This window comes from Triturus cristatus, chromosome 6 (genome assembly GCF_964204655.1).
Source record: "Triturus cristatus chromosome 6, aTriCri1.1, whole genome shotgun sequence".
NCBI lineage: Eukaryota > Metazoa > Chordata > Amphibia > Caudata > Salamandridae > Triturus > Triturus cristatus.
The window spans coordinates 663929417-663951916 of NC_140589.1; the positions used below are offsets into that span (position 1 = coordinate 663929417).

Consider the following 22500-nt stretch of genomic DNA (forward strand, 5'->3'; position numbering starts at 1 on the left):
CTTAAAGGTGGGCTTGAAGCCAATCCAGATCATAAGTGCGGCTGCGGATGCTTGGGACCTCGCCGCACATGGATACTCCCATGGTGTATGCTCTCGACGTTCAGCCTGGCTGAGGCTAATGGGCCTCAAGCCCGATGCTCAAAAGAAAATACTTAATTTGCCTTTTAATGGTTCGTCCTTATTTGGTGCTCATGCTGATGACCATATGAACAAAATGAAAGCTGAGATGGACACCGTTAAGGCTGTTGGACTGGAGAAGCACAAGGAATATCGGAAGCGCTTAAGTAAGGGCGACAAGCGCTCCTTTCATCAGCGTGTTCAAACACCTCAATGGTCCTCTCAGAATCAACAGAGGCCCCAATTCCAACAAAGGGGTCATGGCAGAGGAAGAGGGAACGCTAAACAGCAACAGTCCTCCACCAAGCAGCCTTCCAAACAGTGAGGTCTTACTTCCTCCGTGCCCGTTCGCCACTCCGGTAGGAGAAAGTATCAGTTTTCACCTGGAAGAGTGGGAAGCCATTACAAGAGACAAATGGGTACTGAATATTGTACAGCATGGCTACTTGCTGAGGTTAAAGTCTCCCCCTCCACAAGTAACCCCACGGAAGCAGCACCTTCCTCAAATTCAAAATCGGCTTTTGCTGGACGAAGTAGACACTCTCCGCTCCAAGAACGCCATAGAGGAAGTACCACCCCTGCAAAGAAATCAAGGAGTATACTCCCGCTATTTTCTAGTTCAAAAACGAGGAGTAGTCAAAGAGTACAGACCCATCCTCAACCTGCGTCTGCTCAACGGATTTGTCAAGAAGGAAAAGTTCAGAATGCTAGCCCTGCATCAGATCTTCCCGCAGCTTCACCAGGGAGACTGGATGTGTGCCATCGACCTGCAGGACGCCTATTTTCATATTCCTGTCTCAGTGAAACATCGAACATTCCTCAGGTTTCAGATCTCTCGTCAACACTACCAGTACAGAGTTCTGCCGTTTGGCCTCAAATCCGCCCCACGGACATTCTCCAAGTGTATGGCGGTGGTAGCTGCCTTCCTCCGCAAGCGAAAGATCTTCGTCTATCCCTATCTAGACGACTGGCTCCTGAAGAGTGCCACTCCTGTTCTACTCCAGAGCCATCTCTCGTTCTGCCTCAATCTACTACAGTCATTGGGATTACAAGTCAACTACAAAAAGTCGGTCCTCATTCCCACTGAGCGGATTCACTACCTGGGCGCCTCTCTGGACTCCGCAAAGGCAAGCGTGTGTCCTTCAGAGGAGAGGTTATTGTCCATGCTTCAGAAATGCCACACGCGTCTCGACACTGCATTCCCCACAGCCAGGCAAGTGTTGTCACTTCTGGGGTCGATGGCTTCGTGCATTTACATTGTGCCGAATGCACGCCTTCACATGCGTCCTCTACAACAAGCGCTAGAGGATCAGTGGTCACAGAGGTCAGGTCACTGGGAAGATCTGGTCTCTCTTCAACAAGCCGCCAGGGACTCCCATCAGATGGTGGATGAAACGCTCCCATCTGCTTCAAGGCGTCCCCTTCCATCAGACGCCTCCGACACAGACAGTGGTCACAGATGCCTCCATGCAGGGCTGGGGTGCTCATATGGACCAGCTTCAGGTATAAGGTCTCTGGTCCACTACAGAAAGGACTTATCACATACATTTTTTGGAGCTACGAGCTGTCCATCTAGCTCTCAAATCCCTGTATCGTTCTATCCAAACCAGCCACGTTCAGATTCAGATAGACAACACAACAACTGTTCTATCTGAACAAGCAGGGAGGCACCAAGTCACGAGTCCTGTCTCTGGAAGCTGTCTATTTGGCGATGGCTACTGGCGAAAGGTCTGTCAATCATCGCAGTACACCTGCCAGGAACCCTGAACGTGCAGGCAGACGGTCTCAGCAGAGACTTCGTAGAAGTGCACGACTGGGTGCTCAACGAAGACGTCGCCCAAGAGATCTTCCGGCAGTGGGGAGTACCGGACATCGATCTTTTCGCAGACGCGGCAAACAAAAAATGCCCCGTCTTCGCCTCCAGGTTTCCCCAACAGGGATCACAGGGAAACACACTTTTGATCAGCTGGTCACAGACATTGCTGTACGCTTTTCCTCCTCTCCCTCTCATACCAGCGGTCATACAGAAATTCTACAGGACCCCAGAGCAAGGATGATCCTAATAGCTCCGGAGTGGCCCCGCCAGTGGTGGTATCCGGATCTCCTCCAGCTGTAAGAGGTGCCACACTGGAGATTGCTTTGCCTGCCGAACTTACTGACCAAGAGCGAGGGGAGAGTGTTCCATCCCAACCTCCCCTCCCTTCGCTTGACGGCATGGCTCCTGAAGTCATCCAGTACGGACATTTAGATCTTCCGGCGGACTGTATGAACATTCTCCGAGAAGCAAAAAGGCCCTCCACTAGGAAGTCTTATGCCTTCAAGTGGAAGAGGTTCTACATTTGGTGTAGAGATAACGCTCTTGATCCAATCCAGGGTCAAGAATCGGTTATTCTCCCCTACTTATTGCACTTGTCAAAGTCTGGTTTAAAGTACACTTCTATCAGAGTCCATTTAGCTGCTATCACAGCTTATAGAAAATCTCCTACCCAGGCCTCATTCTTCCAGATGCCGGTAGTCAAAGATTTCCTAGAAGGGCTTAAAAAAGTATTTCTGCCAGTGAGGTCTCCTTCCCCTCCCTGGGAACTCAACATCGTTCTCTCTAAGTTGATGGGAGCTCCCTTCGAACCTATTCATAAGGCGTCCTTGCAGCATCTGACCTGGAAGACTGCCTTTTTAGTAGCCATCACTTCCGCCCGCAGGGTAAGTGAGATTCAGGCCCTGTGCTGCTAGGAACCTAACTCTGTTTTCCATGCCAATAGAGTGGTGCTACGTACTCACCCGAGCTTCCTGCCCTTGGTGGTCTCGGATTTCCACGTTAATCAGGTTATCACGCTGCCCACTTTCTTTCCTCAGCTAACCATTCCCCCGGAGAGAGCTTTACATTCTCTAGACCTCCGGAGGGTATTGAAATTTTACCTTGCTAAAACCCTCTCGCTTAGGAAGTCTGACAGGCTCTTCGTCAATTACGGCCCAACAAATACCGGGCTGGCTGCTTCCAAGAGGTCTATTTCTAGATGGATTGTTTCCTGCATAGCCTTGTCTTATCAGCTGTCTCACAAGGTTCTACAGGCTAGACCAAGAGCACACTCTACTAGAGGGAAAGCTTCTACTGTAGCTCTCCTTCGCAACGTTCCCATTTCTGAAATTTGCAAAGCGGCTACATGGCGCTCTATACATACCTTTACACGCTATTATTGCCTAGATTCAGACGCACAGGCTGACGCCCAGGTGGGGCAGGCCTCTTTGAGGAATTTGTTTGCATAACTGCTATGCTAATGTGATGTTAATGCATGTTCTAGATGCTTTATTGCTCGTCCACGAGATTTTGGGTACGGTCTTGCTACTCTATTCATAGATTATGACTATTGATGAGTATCCCCTGGATGAGAAGGATTAGTTACTTACCTATAATCCTAGTTCTCATCCAGGGGTATACTCATCAAAGTCATAAGCGACCCACCCACCTCCCCGGACGAGCATTCTCTTCAAGTTATTGTTTATTGATTGCAGATCTACTCAGCTGCGTGTGCACCGTCAAAAAGAACTGACCTAACTGTCACCTGTGGTGCATCATGGGAGCAAGGGGGCTCCTGCAGGTCTTAAAGGCACGGTCCCCCTACTCTAATGCCTTAAAGGCAAGGTGTCAGTTTTCTTTGTTTTCTTGATACTCTACTGCAGCCTACAGGCAAATGCCTGAAATTACAAGTTTGCTTTATAGCAATAAAGCATTGTTGTGTGACAATTGGTTTAGTGCTTCCTTTTTTCCTTATGGGTTGGGGTACTACAATGCAAACCTATGTAATTTCAGCTTTTTTGCCATGTTTGAAACATTTTAGGCTGCATGTATCTGTTTTCACATATGCATATATATGTGTATATATATGTATTTTCTATATGCTCCGGGATCCCGCACGTGGGCGGGGATTATTCATAGATATGACTTTGATGAGTATACCCCTGGATGAGAACTAGGATTACAGGTAAGTAACTAATCCTTCATCAACCTCCCCACCACCTCCTATATCCGTAGTATGGTCTCTCTCATCTAAAAAGATCCCAAATTTGGAATTTGCACGCTGGTTTTTCAGTTGGTTAGTAAGCTCTGCGTCTGAGGGTGTGGACAGCTTAATGAAAGAACCTGATACCAGCACACATGGGTGGTGCTTATACGCAGCTCCGTTCATCACTTGTGCAGTAAAATGGCGTTTATGCAAAGTCGCACGCTGCCACCTGCTGGTGTGCAGGAACACTGCTTTGATCCGGATCCAGTCTGGCACCTGGGATATATACATGGTGAGGAATCTGCGGTTAGATAGATTATCCACCAGAAAGAGCTTTGCTAAAGGTAACCTGCTTTCTCTTCTCTCCTTTCATTTAAATGTAGGGAATTTTTCATTCATAATTTGCTGCCTTTTATAGAAATGTAAACACAGTTTGACCAATGTGGTCTGCAGATAGGCTACTAAGATTAATTATTTTCAAATGCTGGCTTCAAGCTACGAAAAATCTACTTGCCCACTCGTTAAGTCGAGTCAGATTTTATGAGGTCGAGCTATTTTTAGGACCTACTGATCCGTTCTGGCGAGTGAATTTAAGCTGGAAAGGTACAGGTGTTCTGTTCATTCAGAAAGTGAATGAGCAATAAAGGTTGTTTAAATTTTATTTTGATCTCGACACATTTGCTGCTGTCTGTTCAAGGACAGAGGTCAAATGTTAGTTTTTCTTTTTACTAATTGCTGCTTATCTTAGCCTTGAAAATGGTGTCTACTTTTCTTTCTCTTACTGCAGTTAAAGGTTTTTGTCAAGGGAGGTGTCTGACAATCATTGTGAAACAAAAGGCTGTAAGATGTCAGAATTTTCTCTAACACACAACATTTAAATAGCTTATAAATGAATAGTACGAATATTAAAAATATATCCGGAATTATGAAAGCACTTTATTTTTTATATATATATATATTTCAAAAGCGTCATTAAAACAAAGATTTAAATAGGAGCAAAACAAATAAGAACACTTTCCTTGATGATGTACAAATATTTACAGAAACTCTGCATGCGGCATGTCCCTGGGAATTGTTAGAGTCATTTCAATGGAAAATCTGCTGATTGCAAATGGGCGTGCTATCGCTTCATGCTTTAGTTATGTATTTATTAAGTGATCATTTATAAACATGATTTGAGAAACATTCCTACTCCGCCCTGATGACAATGATGGTAATGAACTAAGGGGTAAGTTTGGTCTATTAAATCAAACAAAAAAGTTTTTTGTACAGCAGACATGCTTAAGTCGCACAGTTGAATATGCTCTGATATGTGATAATGAAGAAAATGGCATCTCAGTGAATTAAAATATTTGCCCAGGATCGCATAATTTGAAACCATTTTATGGTTCAAGAGCATTGCAAATAGGGTGCGTAGATTATTTAAGCCAATAGACCTGCAGGTCTAGTAAAAGTTTTATGATTTTTCGAGGCCTGTGCTTTTCTAAAGTTAAATAATCGCCTGTATGAAAGTGATCCAGAATCCCAATTGTGGACTGCACTCAACAGTGATTATGATTTAAGTGAAGATTTCCCTGGATGAGAACAGAATACTGTACTTAGATTGTGTGTTGATCACGAGAAGGCCTCTAGTGCCTCTAACAACTTCGGTGTTGCTGTCTCGGACCTGGATAAAGCATCGTCATTTGTAAGGAAAGGTGGGCTGTATAAAGAACTCATTAACCACCAAAGGTCTTCCACTGCTGCCTTTTAAATGACAACTCTGAGCTTTTTCATATCCAAATTAAACAACTTGGCGGACAGTACGCATCTTTGAGTCACTCCTTTCAGGCCTACAAAATTCTCATCGAGCTGACCCGACATGACTTCCCTGACGTTCATAGTATTTTACTTGCAAGCAACTGGAATGACAGTAGGAGACAAGATCCCACCCAAAGTTATAACATTCTCCACCATAATCGAGCTGGGTACATAGAATCAAAGTTGATCTAGGCGGTGTTAGGGGGCCCTTTGTTTACGCATATTGATCAGAAGTTCCAGGGGACAGTCTTGCTCTAATGTCATAAGACCTTTGCCAAACACTTTGTGTACCCACACCAACAAACCACATACTCCCCTGATTCACCCATTCCAGATGTTGATAAGCTAAAACCTTAAAGGGATCCATGATGTGTGAGGTGAAAAGCCATTTCTTATCTATGGTTATTTTTTCATTTTAAAACAAAAATCAAACTACCAATTTGGCACCTTTACAAGACTCAATTACAGAAAAGTACACTAATGAGGAATAAGTGGCTCAAAGCTCATACAGATACTAAACAAAATACCATGTGCAGTCCATTGGACACATTTTAATATGCATAATACACCGGGTTTTCAAGAATATTTCCACTTAACACCAAGTTAAGTATTGCTAGCATGAACGGACTCAGTGGAGATAGAAACTTTGACCCAACATCCTTGGTGATGGGGATGGATATTGTGATATCATATTAAAACCCCAGCTTCCGTAACTTCCCCAGTGTACAGTTGAGGCTGGTGTTCTACCAGTTCAGGACTATTGCTACCCATGCTGTACTTATGTTGTAGGTTTTAGTGAAGCCTATTAACATAGTTTCACCATACAAATGCCTCATGCCTTTGTTACTTGTTTTCTAAGAACATGTCCCTCTGATGTTTCATAGTTGTAAAACTGCTATACAGAACAGGTTTCAGCTGAAATGTTTCTATGCGCATTAGAACTATATGATTAACCAGTTGATGCATTTTAAGCTTTGTGACTGCTCCAAATCCCATTCCACAAGAGGCAAATTGTTTTCTGCTGCTTTAGTTGAAAGAATTATCTGGGTATCCATTAAGATGATTTTCCTATTCCTTTTAAAGGCACTACTGTTTAGACTCTGCCAACGTGACAAGCTTTGCAGCTGCCATGTAGACCTACTCCAGCAGACAGCTTTTCACTCAAAACTTTCCCCTTGTATTTTACTAATTGCTAATCTGTGCAAACCGTGCAAGTACGTGTCAAGTCAACATAATTTAGATACAGAAAATGTTTCTTTAGCACTGGTTTTGTTGCTATACGTGTGCTTATACATTCATGTGACACCGCCCTTACCTTTTTGTATAGTAAAGCTAATCAACAAGAGTTCTAATGTCAGGAGGTGTGGCAATGTGTGCGAAGTGTTAGCACCCAAATGGAGGATGGGAAAGAGGCTTGTAAATATAGATGGAGCGTACGTATTGCAGCTGCTGCTGAAACCTAGCATGTATGAAAGGCATTTAGTGACAAAACAAGGAGGAACATGGTGCCCCTGAGAATAAGGTCTTGCAATTCCAAAATGTTTGTACATTATGTATAGTGTTTTGAACACGCACCGCAAGACTTCAGGGGACGTCCATGTGCATTGATATATTTTTGAAAGAACGCTATTTTGGGCCTGATGTATGATACTCGTTTGCAAACCAGGGTGGTGCAAACTGCACACTGACTGGTTTAAAAAGGGGATGCAATGCATGTACTAAATGGTCCTACTGCAAATTGGCCAATCTCATGGGGTTTCAAAATGTCCTGTTTATTGATTATTAGTTCGGCTGGTTAAAATGAGTGGCCTTCTAGCCCTGCAAGTCACAGCAGACCTCCGTCTCTGCAGTTGCCTTCCCAAACAAAAAGCTTCAATAAAAAAAAAAAACCTGGGCCACATGTATCGATATTAGGAATATTGATGACCTAATTGTGATTTTCTGCAACTCACAATTAGGTAATCGCTATTCCTAATCTATGAAACTCCATGAGTTTCATTTAGCGATTCTTAGGGGGTCGCAAATCAGCCTACCTCATGAATAGTAATGAGGTAGGGCGCAATTTGTGACCCTTTAGGAATCGCTAAAATCAAGGGGATGGTGGCCTGCTGGGGTCAGCAGACCACCATGTCCGTGATTGCTTCTAAATAAAGCAATATATATATTTTTTAAGGCAGCCCATTTTTCTTAAAGGAAAATGAGTTGCATTTAAAAGGAAAAAATGAAAGGTTTTCTTTCCATTTTTTAAGAGCAGGCAATGGTCCATGGGACCGCTGCCTGCTCTTAAACGTTTTTCGCTACCATTCACAAAGGAGAAGGGTCCCTTGGGACCCGCTCCCCATTTCCCATTTGCGAATGGGTTACCATCAGTTTTAATCTGACAATAAGCTGTAAATGTTTTGCGACCGGTATTTGGTCGCAAGACATTCATACATACAGATGCAATTCTGTATTAGGAAGAGTTACCCTAAATATGCCCCTTCCTAATTTCAAATCGCATACCCATTTTGCGATTCGTTAACAGGTTACCACATTGCAAAATTAAAGTTGGTACATTGGAAAAGTCTTTTTTGAGTTCGCAAACAGGCCAATTCTGCTAATCCGCCTGCTTGCGAACCCAAAATAGCTTCATACCTCTGGCCCCTTGTCCTTTAATGGGACAGAAGCAGATTTTAAAACAAATCTCTTTTTGGGAAAACATTAGGGGGAGAAAGCATCAGAATGTTTACAAATGTTTGCTCCACCATACACCACCCCCTCTAAACCAAGTACACACAGCACAGTTCCGAAGGGGACAATGTCACACTGAGAGAAATACCCCTTTGTAAATCTGTTATCACTACAACTCTGGTCATTTACTGAACAATGGTTTGCAACCGCACTTGTGGTCACAAGCTATTGAAACATAACTTTTTGACTCGTAAATAGGAGGGGACCCACTGTTTTTGTGCCCCTTCACAGACCCATATGATTGTGGGAATCTGAGGGTTTGCGGCTCAACAGGTGTGTTACATAAGATACTTTGTGATGAAACATATTTTTGTAATGGAGTAAATTCACTTAGTGCAGTTTAAATCATTTGGGGTTTGGGTTTGGACTTTCGTATACAAGTTGCTTAATTTCTTTCTAGTAATCATTTTGATGCTTTTTCTGTTTTATTTAGGCAGCAACTACAGTGAAAAATGTGACGTGTTTAGCTGGGGAATTATACTTTGGGAGGTGATAACCCGAAGAAAACCCTTTGATGAGATTGGCGGTCCTGCTTTCCGCATCATGTGGGCTGTGCACAATGGTGGGTGGTTAACAGCTTTTCTTTGTAAATAAACTTGTTTACATATTACTTCCACTTGCTGTTCTGTGTTTGTTCTTTAGTATGTCGTGACATTTTCATTTCGTTTACATTGTAAAGATTTGGTATTTTCATAATGTACTTGGAACGAATTGCCTATTTTTTTTTTTACTTTTTGTTTCAAGTTGAACATCTAGATTAATAACTTTTATGTAGGTTCTTTTTTCTTAGTTAAATCTGTAAACAGCAGTCGTTACTATTGCACAGTTTAATGGAAGTCAATGTATCAGTGTCTCCAGGATTAAGGCTGAGTTTGTCTTTCCAGAATGCAAACTCTGAGGCTGCGTATCACAACGTATGTCCGAAGTAACCAAGTTAGTCGCTAGAACGTCTTGCCTACTAAATTAGGTGATTTTTTGCAATCAAACAAAAAATATAAATTTTGAAGTTATAGATTTATGAAATGCACTACATTGTAAGCAATAAAAGAATACATTAAGAATAAGAGTGCACACCAATACGATGGGTGCACAGCAAAAAGTTTGTCTTTAAAAAGTGCCATAAAAATGTGGGACGATGAAGTAATTCCAGAAGTCAAAAGATAGGCTGTTACCGTGGGTGTTGTCGATTTTTAAAATGTTTACTCTCATTTTGCATGTCTCTGAATGTAAATTTATACACAAAAATCAAGATAAACCATGTATAGCCAATAATGTTGACCTCACATTTCCTACATTCAGAACTCTCTGTAGCGTTTAATTCTTTTTTGTTATGATATGCTATAATCCGACATAACTGCTTTTGCCGTGTCTCCTTTCTACCCACCTTTCTGACCGATTCCTGTTGGAGCTTCCTTGAGAGCTATAGGGGAGACTGGCCCTGGACTACCTCCCTGGCCGTCACCTACCCATTCGGTCATTGGGCTGACTTTACTTTTGTCTCTTATTCCTCCTTCCCCCTCGTCCTCTTCCCCTTTCACTCCCCCTTCCCTCTCTATTTGTCTCTCCTTCTCTCCCGTTAATGTGTCTCGTATATTTGATGTAACGTGTAATTGTTATTATTGTTGTAACTTTGCTGACCTTATGTAAAGCGCTCTGATACCTACGGGTCTAGCCAGCACTATATAAAACTGTTTAAATAAACATGAAAGTGGCCAGCACCTCAATCAAGCCTTTGAAGTGCCCTTCGTTCATTCTTCTCATATGAGGCTACTTGTGGTATCTCTAGTCTATTTCCGGTATAGATGTCTGAAAAAACACAGCACCCAGAATGAGTTGTCTACTCCTGCCCTTCTTTTGAGTCCGGAGTAGGTAAAGGCTATTGTGCTAGATGCAGCTATTTCCATATCTCTTGCATCAGCCCATTTCTAGGATGCCACCGTAACAATTGTTTTGCTACACTTGTTGAATTCCATTACTTGGTCCCACAGATGGGGAGATTTATTTCCTGGAACACTGTCATTCTGTATCTGCAACAGAATTTTCAAGAATGTCTCCATCCAACTGAAGTGTGCCCTTCTATGTCCTGCCTTTAGTTTAAACCAAGTCTGTAACTGCATTAAATCATGCTAAGGATTGCATGTTCTCAAATGTCATTTATGCCAAATTCCTTCAAAGTTAAAAAGAAGGCACTGGAAGTAATTTTCTAAAGCGATTAAAACTCCTTCAGCTGTCTATCTCTGAGGTTTTACAACAAGAACATCCACAGGTTCCTGAGCCTTGGGGTACAAAAAAGAATATATTCTCCTTATAAACCTGTAATGCCTACCTGCTAGTACAAACACCAAGTTAACTTGAAATCTTAGAATTGCATGGCTGTACTGGTTCAGTTTATTTCCAGGTTTTGCTATTTGGGGAGTTCATGATAAGATGACTTCTCGAGATCAGACAATCAAATAAATCTACGCTTTCCAAGAGATGACCATCAATGTTAAGTAATTTTAAAGATTTTCTTGGTCGTATTACTATAAATTTCAGTTTGGTAACATTCACTTCTAATTCTGAATCAGTTTTTATTTTCAAAGGTTACTCTGCAGGCCGTTAATAAGTAGGTTAAATATAGAATTCTGGCATTTTTTCTCTGTTTCCAAACACACCTGGGCAGCTGTATTGTCATGAAGGTGCTGATCGACATTGTTCATTCTTTTAGTCGTCCACAATTCATGTGTAGCAGATCATATCAAGGGTTGTTATTGGTATCTGCTTTAAGGTTGATGTTCCTACATGGTGCCCATGTAGGCACCACAGATTATTAATAAAGGCTGTACCCAGGAGTGTAAATATTGAATTTGTTAACTGAATCGGGTTAAAAATTACTAGGGTTCATGTTAACACTTTTTGTGTAAAAGTATAATTATTGCTGCCTTTCAGCTGTTGGGAACTTGTGACATATCCACTTGGAACTCCTTAAAAAGGAAAGAGTCCCAGGCAACCAGGTCCTTATAATAACAAGCATTGACCAAGCCATTAGGTCTAGGTTTAGTGTGCCAGCGCAAGTAAACCCAGGCATTCACAAATGAAGTCTACATGCATTGCATGCACAAATGAGATGTACCACGTTAAAGCCTGCTGTGAGAAGTTGGCCTGGTATATGCTGTCCACTAGTTCTAGTGGGCACCTTGCACCAGTCCAAACGACCCTTATTGATGATTAGGTTAAAGACAACCTTTATTGAAAGCTATCCTAGTGGTAGCTATGGAGAGCAGCCTTCAGGTTAAGTCTCGAAGGAATGTAAAGCAGCTTGGTTTACCAGATTATATCCTCCTGAATGACCAAATGAAAGGAGAACCACACGAGGTGTATATATATAAAATATATGTATTTATTTCTAAACACTCCCTACTAACCTCTTTATGAGATTAGAGAACAAGGCACACAATATTAATACACTAGAACGACAGTAAATAGCACAATACACAGTGGGCCCCGGGGGAGACCAAACCATATATTAAGAAAGTGGTACAACAACCACGACTTGACTAGACACAGTGCTTAGAGCACGTAGAATTGCTGGGACCACAGGGAACCACCCAAGGTAGTGACACAGGGGACCCACGGGGGACGCGTGCTGTGTGAGAACACATCCGCGAGCTCCGTACAATCCTATGGGAAAGTTGTGGTTGGAATTTTAAAGATTAAGGACACTTAGGAGAGGACTTTGAGCAAACCCTCTCAAACTTAGAAGGTTCTAAGGCCAGCACCCATGTGAGCACCGGAGTACTCGTGTTACCTAACTCAGGGAAGCCGGGTGCATAGGTGTCAAATAGTGTCGGGAATCTTCGTCGTTTTCAATGGCGTGATGCTGCAAAGTGCTGCTGCCGGGAAGAGGAGAAGTGTCCGGTGTGATCCAAGCCTGGATCGGAGATGAGAAGAACCTGAAAGCAGAGGGGACAGAGTCTGGGTCACTTCAGGGTGACTAGGGGCTCGGTAGACAAATACCCACCGATGTTGGGTGTTTCAGGTGCTAAGAGGTGAAGCTTGACTCTGCAGCCACAGGGACCAGGAGACGTCGACGATGACCAAAGTCCACAGGCGAGCTGTCCCACGAAGGATGTCGAGAGCTGGGGGGGTGGGGGGTGGTCCAGATTGGAGTAACTCCTTTACTCCAAGGGAGATTCTTCGGTCATCCAACATAGTGTAGATAGTTGAAGTACTTGGTTTCTGTAGCAGAGTTTCATCCAGGTAAATCTAAAGTCCTGTAGCCAGGGGTTCCTACTTTATACACAAGGAAGGAGTGGGACTAACTCTGGGGACCCACCTATGGGAGGGTCAGGACAGAGGGGTGGCTACACCCATGTCCTTTGTCCAGTTTCGCGCCAGTTTGTTTGCAACCCGTTTGAGCTGGACTATGCACAGGGACACCAAATGTGCCCCCAGTGCAGACATCAAAGCACTCGGAGTGCACCCACCCAGCCCCAATACACTAAAGCCTGTCTGGGAGGTGGTCACACCTCCCTGTGACAGGAAACCTATTTCCAGCCTCCCCTGTCAGAGTTTCGTCCAGCAGCAGGAGGGCAGACTCATGTCTGTGGCTGGCAGCATCCATTTTGTGATGCCAGGGTCTGTGAAGTTGGTACTGGGTGTACCGGTGCTGTCATATTCCTCCTTGTAGTAGGGTGGAATCATACCTCCCACACCAGTTACTGGTGTAGAGGTATGATTCCAAGGTGTTTGACACCAAACACGACATGTTTCCATGCAGCTTTTTTTAAGTTAGCATTTACCGCGAGGTTATAATTCACTTAAGTATATATGGTTGGCTGCATCACAAACAACCCCGGAATATAGGTTCCGAAAGCTGCAGAGGGGCTCTGCTCATGCATGGGCACCCTCTCACATAAAGCCCAGCACCCTTCCTTCAGGATTGATAAGGCCTGCTATAGGGGTGACTGGTAGGTTTATATGTGCAGTGATATGGATAGATATAGTGAACCTATATCTAAGTAAGGGGTGCATGCACCACCTTACACAGGCTGCTGTAGCAGACCTGTTGTGTCATTTTGAATGGTCTCCCAGGGGTGGCATAATACATGCTGCAGCCCCTGAGAGGCCTCTGGCGTACCTATGCCCTGGGTATGTAGTATACCATATACTAGGGACTTATAAGGGTACCCCCGAATTCAATCTGAAGTGTACCTAAAGTACATGAGCAACCAATTTAGGGAGAAAGCAGATAGACTGGGGTCCTGATTAGCATGATCTCAGTCAAACTAAGTCGAAAACCAGCAAAACACCAGGCAAAAAGTAGGGGTAACCATGCAGTCAGATTTCACCTTCCTACACCTGACCTATTGGCTTTGCCGATGCTGGGGGAAAAAGGAAGTAAAAAAAAGTCTTGCTTTCTGTATAAAATGCGTAGAGAAGTGAGAAAGATCTGTATGTGACAAGCAGCGAGATAGTTAAGTTTACTTTTCATATGTGATATTGTCCCTCGTGCACTCCAGTGGAGTAATTTCTTAGAAGGTGAAATGATACACCAAATAGTCAGCATGAGCTGTGATAGTATATTCCTCTGTTTGGGGCCGCGTTCCTGTCCGTATATCTCAATTAATAACAATATTTCTTGCAGGCAGCTGCGCTATCAAGCCATACCTAAAAGTGTATTGGGATCCTATCGGGGCCAGTGCCTCTGTTCTTCTTTTGTCAAAGACACCAAAGGTGTTGGGAGGAATGCTTGCAATAAGTCTAAACATTGGCAGTAATTTGGAATAGCATTCCAACCCATTGTTCTTCTACCACCTCAGTTTGGACCCAACCATATGCAAATCAGTCTGTTCATCTTTTGGGCACTGAGTGCTATTTACATTTCCTCCATGGTAAAACCATATCTCCTGCTTTCCAGATTTCAGCAAAAAATACAGAAATATCTTCATACACTCCTTCCACAATTTACAGTGTTATGGAAGGCACAATTATCTTTGTTCTGAGGCTACCTGCACAAGTTCACTTTATACCTTTTAAACCTGATTCTGCTTTTTACCCCTTATTAATTCGTGCAATTTCTCCGGTCTCCAGTTATCTTAACAGTTCGTGATGAAGGACCACCATGGTACTGTTTCACCTTAATAGTTTTTATTAATCTTGTCTGTCCTATTCAGCATTCTTGTTCTTTTGTGTACTTCTAACCACTGACTTTTCACCTTGTGACTATCCCCAGGCACTATTCACCGAGACTGCCATTCATCTGAGGCATTCTGGATATGTGCATTTTCTGGATTTTTACAGCATAGCCCCCCCACGCTCCAGTAGGTGGTTCTGTGGGAAGTGACTGTCAGAGCCCCATGTAAGTGCAACCCATGCTTGCTGATGTCACTTCCTTTCTTTCCGCATCTTTGTAAATGGATCAGGAGTTAGCTCCCAACTTTTTCTCGTCAGTTGAGTTTTTCTTCAAAATTCTTCTTTTCCAGTGTGCAAGGGAACATGTTTCATCTTAAAACTACATGATTTAAAGCTTATGGGGAAACACTTGTCTGTGACCGATCCCTATGAGGTATGTCTATGATGATTTGGTTAAGGGCACAACTCCACATTGCATAATGAGCATGCCTTTATGAATCCAAAGAAAATCTGGTAATACAAAGCCAACCTGTATGCTTCAGAACACCAGAAAAAGTTGCATGAGTCTGGTTCCCACTTGAAGTAAAGGACATGGACCCTTTCCCATGACTGGTCATAGTCCCAGTGCAAGTCTTCAGGTCACTCAAAGTGGAAGAGGAAGCACAAGATGGCCCAGTGGGATTGGTCCCAGTCTCGCCACTCTCTTCCAGAGAAGCCGCAACGGCGTTTAAGTTGTTACCAGTCTCGCTTCCGGTTCCCCGCCAAGGAGCCAATTCCGAAGCTGATCCCAATGCACTTTGAATTTCTGGAGCCATTCGCAACATCGCTACAGATTGAGGCTTTCAGAGAAGCCCACCTCTGCCTCTCCGACTTGAGTTCTGAAGTTTAGGAACGACTTGATCCAAGTCATCTTAGTGGCTCCGGATAGGATGATGTGCTACCCGGAAATTCTGGGTCTGAGCATCTATCTTCCAATCAGGACATGTACCCGGGCCTACGCAGTCGGCACCTCTACGCTTGGAGATTGAGAGGTGGCAGTTGACTACATTTGATCTGCCTCCAAAAATACTAGATGTCTTTCTTGATGTTGTGCGTCCTTCTACAAAGTCCTTTTACGCAGTGCGCTGGGGCAAGTTTGTGAAATGGTGTTACAACCAAAATGCGGAACTGTTACAGGCCAAATTGTTGGATTTACCGTTGTTTCTTTTATCTTTGACCCAGTAAGACCTTGTAGTGGGCACTGTTAACGGTTATTTGTTGGCCTTTTGGACCGTTTTCTATTTACCAGACAAGTTCTTGTTTAAATCAGCTGTTGTGTTGAGATTTCTTAAAGGCCTAACTTGTATGTTTCCTCTGAAACCTTTCGTAATGCCACAAGGGATCTTATTTTGGTCCTCACGTTTCTCATGTGCACCACCTTTGAGCCAATACTCAGCTGCTCATTATGTCCCCTGACTTTGAAGACTGTTTTTCTCATTATGTTAGCATCAACCCCTTGCTGTCAGTCTAGCCACCTTACACCACATTTTCTCAGGACAAACTGGGGCTGAGGACTAGATTGGCCTTTTTGCTAAAGGTTGTGACTCATTATCACGTCAGACAATCCATCACTCTTCTGCCGTTCTTTGCTCCACCTTTCCCCTCGAAAGAGGAGGAGAGACCTTGACTCCAAAAGAGTATTACATTTTTACATCAATCACTACAGAGACCGTTGTGTGAACTAACGGTTCTTTGTGAGGTTCTCAGGGGCAAAGAACGGCAAGGTGGCGCACTCAAGGACCTTATTAAGATGAATAGTAATCTGTATTTAGAACAGCTATGCATTGGCTGAAAAGCAGCCTCAATAAGTCTTGAGGGCTGATTCCACCAGAGTCGAGACTGCGACCACTGTGGTTGCACATAGTGCTCTGTCTAGTTATCTGTCGAGCTGAACATGCGCGTTAGTGAACAGGTTAATGGAGCACTACTGCCTCAACAGCCAAGTTCAACTGGGAAGGCACTTCTTCCAGTCAGTACTGCAGGTCTTTTTGATCTGAAGGATTCCACAGACCCTCCCTCTTTGGAGGTACTACTTTGGTATCCGCTCACAAGATGAGGAATCTGCAGTTAGAAGTATCCATCAGAAGAACACATTATTTACCTTTGGTAGCTTTCATTCTGGTGAACTCTAAATGATGATTCCTCACTGTCCTCCCACCTTCTGTTTCTGTGGGATGGTCTTTTTCCCCACCTAGACAGGTCCCAAATTAGATCTGAACTCTGGTACAACTGATTGATTGTTGGGCTTTGCGTCTGAGGGCGCAGACTGTGTCAAGAAAGAAACTGATGTGAACGTGCAGGGTGGCACGTATGTGATTGTGACTGTGACTTCCGGAGCAGAACGAGGTTGACGCAGAGTTACAATTCCCAACCTAGTGTCACACTGGGCCTATGCTGTGAAAATCTTCCAGGTCCAGTCTGGCACCTGGTGAGGTGAGCCACAAGGTGAGGAATTTGCCTTATTTTGCCAGTGTTTGAATGTAACACATTTATAATGATCTTCACTGATCTTAGATGGCTTGAGTGTATCTTGTCAGGACTTAAGAAAAAGGTTGAGGTTTTTTAATGGAAATTAAAGACCAATTGCAGTAGCTTATGGTAGCCAGTTTCAAGTTGAAAGAGAAGTACACAAATAAGTGTAAGGCTGGACTGTATAGTCTAAAATGACATTTCAGTGAGATTATCAATTGCTTGAAAAGTATATTAGTCATTAGGATTTCTAAGCAAGGATTGTTTTTGTGACTCTTTTTATATTTCAAATGTCAGGAGAATCTTGATTTTCTCTGAGAAGTACACATCTCTTAGCTTGTGTTTTGTGCTTTAATTGTAGGTACTCGACCACCATTGATTAAAAATTTACCTAAGCCTATTGAAAGTTTAATGACACGTTGCTGGTCAAAAGATCCACCTCAGCGGCCTTCAATGGAGGAAATAGTGAAAATAATGACACACCTAATGCGGGTAGGTAAATATGTGAGCAGGTAATGAAACTGAAGATAGTAGCATTGGCATTTTGTTGTAGCACCCAAAATGATGACTTTGTTTAGTGATTATGACAATCTAAGAGCCTCTTAATTCCTTTTACCGCTACCGCCAACAACTATTTTACTTTGTGCTTCTCACTTCTGGTTTCCAACAGACGTTGATGACTGAAACCTGCCTCCTTTTCTTTACTTTGATAGAAAAAGGTTGATTTGCCTTACTTGATCCCAGTGATGGGGAGATTTATTATTCATATAACATTATCTTTGTGTCACTCAGCAACAGAATTTTCAGCGATTGATTTCTATACTTATCTTTTGCATGTCCTTTCATATAGTACTGTTCAAGTTTAACCAAGAGTGTAACCACATTAAAATCAGGCTATGAACAGCATATCCTCTGATACTATATAAAACAATTTTGTTAAAACTTGGAGGAGGTACTGGAAGTAGTGTGCAAAATGCAATTCCCCAGTTCCTGTGAATAGACCCATAATGTTTTCTAGTGCAGACGACCTATGTCACGAGTCTCCTGACCAACCATGTGCAGGTGCGTACTTCTTTTCCTTGGTAAATCTGTCTGGTATGTCACAACTAGGCTCAACCATCCTCCCTAAATGTATGTGGACTGTGCAGAAGTGTGGCTGGATACATTTGATATGGGTATAGTGTTGGGATCTCCTGCCTTCAGATATGTATCCTCCCGGTTTGTTGATTGCTCCCTAGTGTTTAGTGGTAATCCAGGTTGCTGCCCCCAGTCTCCCTGCATGTCCAGCTGCCTTTTTCTCAGGTTTCCACCACTCCTCTAATTCATTGTGAAGCTATGTGCAGGTGTCTGGCTTGAAACATCTTGAAAGAAGGCAGAGGTAGAGACATTTTGTCACTCATAGAGCCTGGGTGAGGCAGGTTCCTAAAGGTACGTCTGTGACCTGTCCCAAGGAATGCGTACATAAAGGAAAGACCGAAAGGAGAGGCCAAGACTTCACACTTTCCAGAAGAGAGAGATTGCCTGCCCATCTCCTTCTTTCTGTGCTTTTGCATCATGAGATCTTTCTTTTAGGTATACATGCTTTTTATAATTCCACCTTCTAATTGTTGGGTCCAGAAGTGTTGGGGTACAACTTGTTCCTACTTTGGTGTCTATCAACCGTAATTCCACAATGCCCCATAACATGACCACCATTTTTGTTATTTTTTTCTGCCGTTGAGTTTGATGATGCACTGCTGGAGCTTTTGATAAAATTGGCTAAGGTTTGTCATGAAGACTCTAGGGACATCTAATTTCAGTGCTCGTCGCTGGCTCGAGGTTTTAAGGGATAATCTTGGTGGGTTGTAGCGGTCGACTTAATCGGAGGATGACAGTTCGTAAAGGTGGGAGCCATAATGCCATTTTAAAGTAAGAGTTCTCTCACCAATTTCTGCCATAGGAAGTTCACCCTGATCTGCAAGCCTCCAGTTTGTTTGTTTTGCCTGCAGAGGACCCATTTGTCCGAGGATTGTTACGCCTGCTCACTTTTCAAACCCAAGACTCTAATTCACAGAAGCAAGGTTTTACGTGCCCAGTGGGCGGCAGCAGATAAGACAGAACTCTGAGCTAGAGAGGCAGAAGGGAAACAATCAGGTGATGGAAGAAATGGGTTTTTCTAAAGACGATGACATTGTGGCTGAAGAGGCTCAGAGAGCCAAGACTTTGAGGAAATTCTGTCTGAGGTTCTTCGCCTAAAAAGACTCTAAACTTGCAGTGTCTCAAAGCAAAAAAACATAAGTCGTTAAGAGACTAGGCATCCAAGTTGCTCCTTAAGACGTTGAGGCCAAACTCTTTTAGCAACAAAATAAAACAGCATAAAATTGAGCCCTCAACGCTGAAGAAATACAGTTGAAAGAGCTCAAGATCTCCCCCAGTCTTACTAGGTCCAATGAAAGAGCTGCTGATGAGGATCTGCCAAAAAGCGTCTTCTTGGCTTCCAGGATGCTAAAGCTCAAAAGGGGAAGTAAGGAGCAGCTCCCTTGGAAGAAAATTTCCACACAGACAAACAGGCTTCTGACATCAACTTCAAGAGGGAGAAAAGTGCACTACAGGCAGAAATTGAACTACTAATCCAACATAAAATAACCTTTCAGAAATCTATATAGCAGCACAAAGCCACTGGGGATGAAGCCTAGACAAGAGTAGCCAAGACCTCCAAACACAACAGAAAGAGGAAGTAGGTATCTACTTGAGTGTGGAAGAAATGGTTTGGACACACCAGGACACAGAGGAAGTTTTGGTTTTGAGGTAAATGAAGATGAGAAGACACTATGCAAAGACATAGCAGCAGGTTCCTCTCAAGAATGGATTGACGCGTATTCTTCTTAGCCTTCACCAAAAAGAGGAGTTTGGTGTGGAAATGAAAGTGGAAAATTAAGATGGTGCTTTCTCCTAGCGATTCTGAGCCCTGCATATAGGATTAGCCTAACTCTGCTTCTTCACCCCAGTATCCTGCAGCCTAAAAGGGAGGTTTTCAGTAAATCAGCATCCTCCTGGGTTGTTGCTCCTCAAATTGAGAAAAATATAAGGCATTCTTACAACACATTAAATACATACTATCTCATGTGGCGATTGACTCCATCATAGTAAAAGAGCCATGCTACCTGCTTCCGTGGGACCCCCCTCTCCAGACCGTGAAAGTAAGAAACTGGATATGGTGGTGGTGGTGGAGGTGGTGGGGGGACTGCAGGTGGTGACTAAGAAGATGCCCATTGCATATTGCCCACTCTAATGCTGTCCTAAATATGTATGCACATCAACACTGGGAGGACACGGAAGACCTTCTATGCTCCCTCCCTGACAAATAACTGAAGAGGACCAAAATGGTTCTAGGAGAGGGCATTAATATCACCAGTTTGTGTTTAAAGTCCCCTTTAGATTCTACTTGTGCAGCTCGCAGATAGTTAGCAACAGGTACGTGCATTGCTACGTATCTCACTGGTATATATAAAAATTGACCAGAGAAACAGCAAAGGCTATATAGGGCCCCTGCAGGTCTTCAGAACTACCATTGAGAGAGTAGGAAGCTCAGACATGAGAGAACAAGGAAAAGCTCATTAAACCCCACAAACACAGGGACGTCTTTTCAGCACAAATCTCAATGGCAGCCAACTCAGCGACCCAAATATTTTTTTCATACAGAGGAGAAACCAAAGGCTACACCTCTAGAGGAGCAGCCTCCCAGTTTTCAAATAGATTCCTCAGCACACATAACCGCCGTTAGGGCTTAAAGTACTTCTTAAGCACATGGCAGGCCATTACATTAGACACAAGGGTGCCAAACATTATACAACACCAGTATTGAATAGAAGTTCTGCAAACACCACCTAAAATACCACCAAAACAACAAAGATACAGAAAGGATTTCAAACAGTTGCTCCTGTTGGAAGTACAAGAGCTGCTACAAAAATAGGCAATGGAGAGAGTACCCCGGAGGAAATTAACACAGCGGTTAACTTCGTTTTTCGGGACCCAAAGGAAGACTACTTTGCAGCCAATACACCACCTCTGTTTTGTCAACAAGTTTGTCAGAACCTAGAGGTTTGAGATAACAACATTGCATGAGGGTTGTTGGAAGAGAATGATTACCTGGCAACCATAAATCAAAAAGTTGCCTTCTTCCACATGTGATGAGAGGGGTGAATTGTCAGTGCTGAGAGTGTTTACCAAAATCTTGGCTATGGTAGCAGAAGATCATCACTTAATGTGTATCCTAACCTAGACAATTGTCTGGTAAAGACAAGCGACTCCAATCAATGCAAAACAGACTTACCTAAGGTGGTGAGTTTACTACACCAACTGGAGTTCACAGTGAATTGGAAACCTTCTTACCTTAACTCCAGCGAAGAGAAAGATGTTCCTGAGCGCAGATCTAACACAGTCGATATCCAAGAGAGCAATTGCAAGAAACATACAGTTGACAGCACATAACTTTTCAGGGTTAAAACAAGGTTGAGCTGAGCAAACAAATGCTTCCCACAAATGGGAAGTAAAACAGAATCTAGTAGGGAAAATATTTCTACAATAGGGAACCTATTTGATGTACCTATTTGCAGCAGCAGAAAACACAAAATGCCAGACCTTCACATGCAGGCATTATCTTCAACTAGGGAATTCCCTATCAGTAAGCTGGTATGCTTTCACCCATTATCGCTCATTCCCATAGTTTTGAAAGTTCAAGACATCCACCATGATACTGATTCTAGTGGCCTCAACTTAAGGAGCCACGCTTTGAACTTGTACACAAACCTTCACTTCAGTATCTCACGTTGAAAACCGTGTTCTTTTTTTTATTTTTAGAAATGTTTTTATTTATATTTTGCCAAATATAAAAAGCAAAACAAAACAAATCACGACAAAATCAGTTAGTCATACAGCGACATACACATATTGACCATGCGTCGTACAATCCCATGTTGTAGCCCCACAGGGCGTCTTGAACAATCAATTTATTCCTGTTCACATGTCCCCATTGTAGTATCCCATGGTTGCTCCTCTGCTTGGATGTTTGAAAGCTAGGGGACCAACCCTTATTTGCAAGGTTAAAGGAAGGGTCCCTCAAAGGCCCTCTAACCATTTCCCAGCCCCCCCATCTAGACCATAGTACGTCCTCCATTTGCCCTACACCCTGCAAACTTTTCTCTGGCACCCCTTCACCTTGTAGGTGACCCTCTCCGCTGGCATGTACATA

General features: G+C 43.2%; 1 protein-coding gene across 7 annotated transcripts in view; it reads left to right on the forward strand.

The window, feature by feature from the left end:
- MAP3K7 (mitogen-activated protein kinase kinase kinase 7) overlaps positions 1–22500 on the forward strand; it is a 324585-nt gene that overhangs the window by 147883 nt on the left and 154202 nt on the right. For all 7 annotated transcript variants that reach the window (XM_085611146.1, XM_085611151.1, XM_085611147.1 and 4 more), the window contains exons 7-8: positions 9082–9210; positions 17632–17762. In XM_085611146.1, the coding sequence (XP_085467272.1) occupies positions 9082–9210; positions 17632–17762 (260 nt within the window). The remainder of the gene's footprint in view (positions 1–9081; positions 9211–17631; positions 17763–22500) is intronic.